At 38.3% G+C, this 6,263-nt stretch overlaps 1 protein-coding gene across 1 annotated transcript in view; it reads right to left on the minus strand.

Moving 5' to 3' along the window:
- Positions 1-6,020, minus strand: part of ZCCHC24 (zinc finger CCHC-type containing 24) — a 93,431-nt gene extending 87,411 nt beyond the window's left edge. Inside the window, exons 1-2 of the mRNA XM_031061825.1 lie at positions 6,006-6,020; positions 3,499-3,699 (exon numbers count right to left, since the gene is read on the minus strand). Coding sequence (XP_030917685.1) covers positions 3,499-3,699; positions 6,006-6,020 — 216 coding nt within the window. The remainder of the gene's footprint in view (positions 1-3,498; positions 3,700-6,005) is intronic.
- Positions 6,021-6,263: the final 243 nt, after the last annotated feature.

The following is a 6,263-nucleotide window of genomic DNA, read 5'->3' on the forward strand; positions in this document are numbered from 1 at the left end:
TAAGAACACTGCTTTTAACCTTTATTCTCTACACGTTTTTCACTTCATTCAAGTCAGTGAGAATTCTGTATGTCCAAGAACATCAGAGAGGTATGAGTAAGATGTTACTGTCTAAGCCACTGAAACTCACAGATTAGTTTTGGAAGAAATGTAGGTATGCTATAAAGATGATACTAAAGATTAGTGTTGGATTTTTTATGGATGTAATTATTGCAACAAACAGCTTTTTGCAAATGCAGGCCAATTGGAAGTGATGAATTGCAATCATAACATTGCTCTTATTTCTGGAAGTTTCCTAAACAGAAAAGAACACTTTCTATCACCATGTATGACACAAACTACGTGGTAAAATAATAGAAGTCTGCTAAATCCCATTTCAATTTTGAAACAGATAGTTGTGGACACAATATTAGAGAAATTGCAGATACAAGAGGTACTTAAAAACTAAAGCTGGCAGGTTTTGTTTATAATTATTTAACCTCCTGGAATATGATCATCACTGAAGATATAAATCTGAACTGATACATGCATTTTCACCAACTTTTACAACAGAAAAACAACATATATTTTCAGTGGTGATAACAGGCAGAATTAAGAGAGGATATTCAGTCCTAAAGCTGTTACACATTTCTTTGCTATGCAGAAAAAACTTCATAGAACACCCCATTTCAAAATGTGTTTCTTATTAGGCAGTTTCATAAAAACAAAAGAAAAATACTGTATGATTTACTGATACACATTTTGTCCAGATCAGATTAGTTTATCTCTTTTCTCTATCCAGGTTTAAGGACTTTAAAAACACACAACTACAGCCCTTTTTTTTGGTAGGATTTGCTAAACAAATTTTGTTTTTGACAGCACTAGGAAAACTAAACATCAAAACCTAAGATATTAAGCAGTGCCTATAATGTTCAAATTAAGAAATTAGTTACTGTTTAAAAGCAGTGGTAACAAATGGGGACTTCATGACAAAAGTCTGATCTTGCCATTGCTGGTCCCTTCTTGTGCACAATGTTTTCAGTGTTTTTTTTGAACAAAACTTGTGTACACAGGGTCATCCTCTTTAGAACTGTCCTCATCTCAGATAACATAAGCAAAGCATGTATGTTTCTGTGAATGCTTAACTCCTCTTTTCCTCAAGAAAGCACTTGCCCATGTTAGGAGAAATCTCCAGTTAAACAGAATCAATTTCATATCACCTGTCCCTTAACTAACACAAACAGAACTGTGCACACAGAGCAGAAGGCACTGACAAGCTCTGCTCTGGGATGCCACATGTACGTGTAGCCACGCATGAGCAAGGAGATGAAAAGCACAAGAGAACAGCCTTGAGAAGGCCAGAGGAATAGAGGCTCTGTATACTTTGTGTGAAGAAACTGAGAAAACCTGGCTTGGTTAGTTAGTCCTACAGAAAGAAAGCTAAGAGAGGATGTGATTGAATGCTGAGAGAGGATATGATTGCAGTCTATTAATACATCCTGAGATAAACACCAGGGAGGGATAAGAGCTATTTCAGTGGAGGACAATGTTGGCAGGAGAACAAATGACTATAAAGTGGCCATGAGTTACACTCACCCTAGAAACTGGAAGATTTCTAGTTAGGAGAGGACTGAGGTTCTGGAGCAGCTTCCCACACCAGCAGTAGCAAAGGCAAAATACTGAAATGCTTCCCAAGTAAAACCTGATCAGTTTTCAAAAGGAGCTATATGATATGGCTGCCTGTAACCATAGACTACATGTGGTGAGCGAGCAGATGTTTCCCTGTCCTGGGTTCCTTTACTCATTCCTCCCAAACTCACGGGATAGTCATAGAGTATACCAGTAGGAAGTCTTTCCACTTCCTGGTTCACAGAGAAATTGAAGACTTTACAAATTAAGTCTGAAAAAAAAAATATACAGGATATGCAATTTAAGAGAATTAGTGTTACTACACAATCCTAAACTGTTTGTATCTCCTGGATTTCTGTGTGCATGTCTTCAATTTTCACTAACATGTTTAATCCCTAGTGCCTCAAACCATAAAAATACCTATGAAATAAATAATGCATTACTGCTCCAACACTGACACATTCACTTTGTCTGTGTGAGCTGCAGTTTGCACATACTGATTGTCAAGAGACCTGTTGCATTCATTTGGTTTCTCAGCATGGCAAAGCACAACCATCCACCTCCAGTCCAGCAGTTTCTCACTCTGCCACATATTTAGTAGTTGAAGTTTCAATCCTCTTATTAAGTGATGTATGCTATTACATGGTTCTATCTTTACATTTTTCTGTAACATGATAATTTAAGTAGATTAAACACTTAAATAAAGAAACCAGAGTATTTTTGATCTCCTAGAAGCAAAGAAAATGTCATAGTTTTTTTCCTAAAGAAAATTCTTACTAAACCTAGATCAAAATAAGAAGTAAAAATATTTTCAAGCGCCACACCCAAGACTGCAAACATACTTTAATTCCATAGCTTTCATTAGAATTAATGAAAGATATACAGTGAAAGTGATAAAGTTAGTCTATGCATAATAGCAAGAGGAATACACTCAAAGCTAATCTGATGTTAGTCTTGATTTCATGCTCTCCTTCCTCTGCTGGCAGATGTTTTTCTGCCTGTATTTGGTTTATAAATGCCTAACATCCTTAACAGCAAATTAACTGTAGTTATTTTTTATGCAGATTAATTCTGCTGAAAGTCACACAATAAGAGGCTAGGAGGTTAAAGTCATAACGAAGTGAATGCTGGTAATGTCCACATCTGTGTTTTTAGAGTATTGGCAGCATTTTAATTTCCTTGGGACTTTACATAGGATGTTGTTGAAATTGTGAAAATTTAAGCCAGCAACACAACTGCATCCAGCTGAAACCAGAAAATTAAGAAACCTGGTTCACTGTGCTTGAGAGCCTCAGGGACAAAAAAATGTAGACTGGCAAGTGCTTTTAGTGTACACTGGTTTATACCTCTTTTTGAAGGAAATAAATATTGCCAGCTTTGCCACTCCAGAAAAGTTCTAGGAGTCAAAGACCATCACATTTTGCAAAGTACAGCAAACTTCTTCTGTAGGACAAAAAAGACTTTGCGCCCAAAATACCTGGAGCCTGTGTTACTGCAACACAGACTCAGTTTTCTCTGAATGTAACAATTTCTCCTCCTTTAGCATATGTAACTTGTTGTATTAAGTGCCACTGCTAAACCGGTAACACAGAGTGCTGCCCGATAGAAAATTACAGAGTAGCCATTTTTAAAGTTACCAGAATCTGCTTAGCTGTGTGCCTAGATTAATGTCTTCTGTAATACTTACTAGGCAAATGAAATAGTGTACTTTGTCTATCAGCATTGTGACAAAGAATAGATTAAAGGAACACATGGCTAGCTTGGCACTTTGTTAAGATACTTCTTCAGTGTTACTCACTCTAAAGTATTTCAGTCAAATTCTGTGCTGCTAAATCAAGGACTGAAGAAAATCTCGATGCATATTTTTTTGGAATATTATATATTACTTACCTGGGGGCAGTCTTTGATGTAGTGTCCCTTGTTAAAGCAGAGGTGGCACAGGTAGTTAGGAGGTGGCCTCTTGCTGGGTTTTCTGGCTTCTGAAGAAAGGGATAGGTCAGAGAAATGCTCGGTTAGGGAGCTTAACCCATCCACAATGTTGTTAAGGGAGCCATAAGGTGATGCACTCTTGTAGAGACTGCTGCTCAGAGCCTGCAAAAGAAAACAAATAAGTCACATGCAACACAGTCCTGTATTAAGGATTGTTCTGAGGGAGATTTGAATGGGGATAGATAAAAATAGGAAAAACAAAGTGATTATTTTTTTTCTCAGGAACATGGCTACCCATTTGAGGGAAGCAATATACAGGCTTCACAACAGCAGTGCAATGGAGCTGGTCACCCCACTGTTGAGGAAACTTTTGAGCTTGTCATGGTTCTCTTAGTGCAACCTTTCCATTAAGCAATGATTGCTTTCTTGTGTTTGGCCATAATGCATTCATAGTACAGTTAGATTATGCAGGCAAAAAGCTGAAAGAACAACTCACAAAACAGAACCCTTTTGTGTCCAAAACTACTTAGGCAAAGAATGCTGAAGTCAGGGAAAGGAAAGAACACCAACAAAAATGCAAAGTAACTTCCAATTTCCAATCTGGTTAATCAGACAGTCAACACAGAGCCCCATGTTCAAATAATAACAAGAAGCATGGAGAGCTACATCTGGTTTGGATTTTCTAAGGGGGAACCTGCTGTGATTTAAACATTTCCTGATAAACAGTAAATACCTAGGTTTTGTACTTCACCTCAATAGGATCTTCACTCTCTCCATCTGCAAATCAAAATCAGTAGCTCCTAATTTGCTATTCAGTAGTTTTAGAACAGCAGGAAACCCATCAACACCTAAATAGGTATTCTCCCTAATGGAGATAACAAGGATTAAATCACTTTAACCACTTAAGGTCCAAAAAAACCTCAGTGGAGTTCAAAAGGAAAACTAAAACTCTTGGAAAAATTAACATCATAATGAATCCCTGTAGAGATAGGACCAACTGTTGAGTGTCCTTTCCATCCTCACATAATGGGACACATTTCACATGGTGTTTCCATCTTAGGTCTGCAACACTATGCTCATGTAATTCTGCCATCAGAGAATTACTGCTGGCTTATGGGAAAGTGAGGTAAGAAGAGGTCCAATCTGTGACTCTGTGTTTTAATTTTACTGAATTCTAATATTTCAATGGGGTCTTTATATGTGTTTTCATGTGTTTATACATGTTATATATATTTTGAATACATGCACTGAAATTGATTTAGAGTTTGTGAAATTAATCTGAAATTAAAATTAAATTAATTTCAGAGATCTCAAACATTCAGGGTGCCTGCACAGTGAGTGTTTTCTGGGTGACAGCGGCATACCAAAAAATTAATATTAAAGCTCTAGGCACAAATACCTGGGTGAACCCCAACTATCCTTGAATTCCATCCCTCCACAGATGGTGTACAGAAGAATTCAGCCTAGTAATCTGCTTCCTCCCCCTTGCACTGTAGTCAAACACAACATGCTGAACTCCACTGATTCATCCTGCAAAGCTAAAGCTGGTGCACAGCAGAAGGATCAATTCAAAAGTCCCAAGTAGAATCTGATCTCACCTGAGACTTCACATATGCCCTGGGGCTAAAACATCCTGTGTAGCATAGTTCTGTGCTGTGCAAGATGATGTGGCTGAGAGGAGAATCAGCCACTTCGTTTCAGGGGTTAAAGCCACAGATTTTAAAAGGAAAAGGTATTTCAAAAATGAATAAAAAGCTTTTAGCTGCTTTAGCCATCAAGCAACCAAAGAGACCTCCAATGGTCCCTGGAATTTAGTTCTAGGATTTATTGGATGCTATTGGAATGAGAAATTCTTGGCATCAAATTTTGAAAAGGAAGGGGAAGTGCTGTGGATGCCAAAATAGTATTAATTAAGAGTCTTCGAGAATTTCTTGTCTCCCTAGGAGCCACTTTCTCTTATATACTCTTGGAAAAATATAAAATCCTTCTTTTTAAGAGATCCTCTTGCCAAGAGATTCTTCAAGTACTTCACCTGCATTACACCCATTAGTAGCTTTGCAAATTCCTTATTATCTGACTTTATAGAAGGGTGAAAGTATGAACACAGAACATATAAAGTCACAAATTCTTTACCTATTGCCAAAATCTGGAATATCTTCTGGGGATGCAGAATAACTCCTGCCCATCAGGAGGTTGTTATTTTTCCCCCCAGGGCCAACTCAGTAACAAACCAAAACATATCTATCTGCTGCCTACAGTGGGCTTTGAATTGGACACATGGCATGCAGTGATGACTGTTTTCTTTCCTACACATCCTTTACACTGTTGCCCTCATTAAAAGGGAGCAATTTGGAACCACAGCTGGGTATTTTGTAACTCACTCCTCCACCAACCCTTCCTGGCAAGTTTCATGTCAATACTTGAAAACAAGGTGCAGTTTGGCACCTTGGCAGCAAACCTTCACAAACTTTTGTTTCCACCATGGCAGCCAGAAGCTGTGCCAGAGGCTGGGATCCCATCAGACCATGGGTTGTACTGACACTAAATCATACCCCTAGAAGCCACCAAGGGCTCTGTGGCCAAAGAGTGGCACACTGCTCTAAAAGTGGCCACCTTGTTCAATGCATGCCACAGCTGGACATGGCAAAACATTCAGTGCACACACAGCACCATGAAACACTTTCCTACAATCATCCTGAGGCCCAGTGGTAAAAAAGAAGAAACAA

This window comes from Geospiza fortis, unplaced genomic scaffold (assembly GCF_000277835.1).
Source record: "Geospiza fortis unplaced genomic scaffold, GeoFor_1.0 scaffold130, whole genome shotgun sequence".
NCBI classification, from domain to species: Eukaryota; Metazoa; Chordata; class Aves; order Passeriformes; family Thraupidae; genus Geospiza; species Geospiza fortis.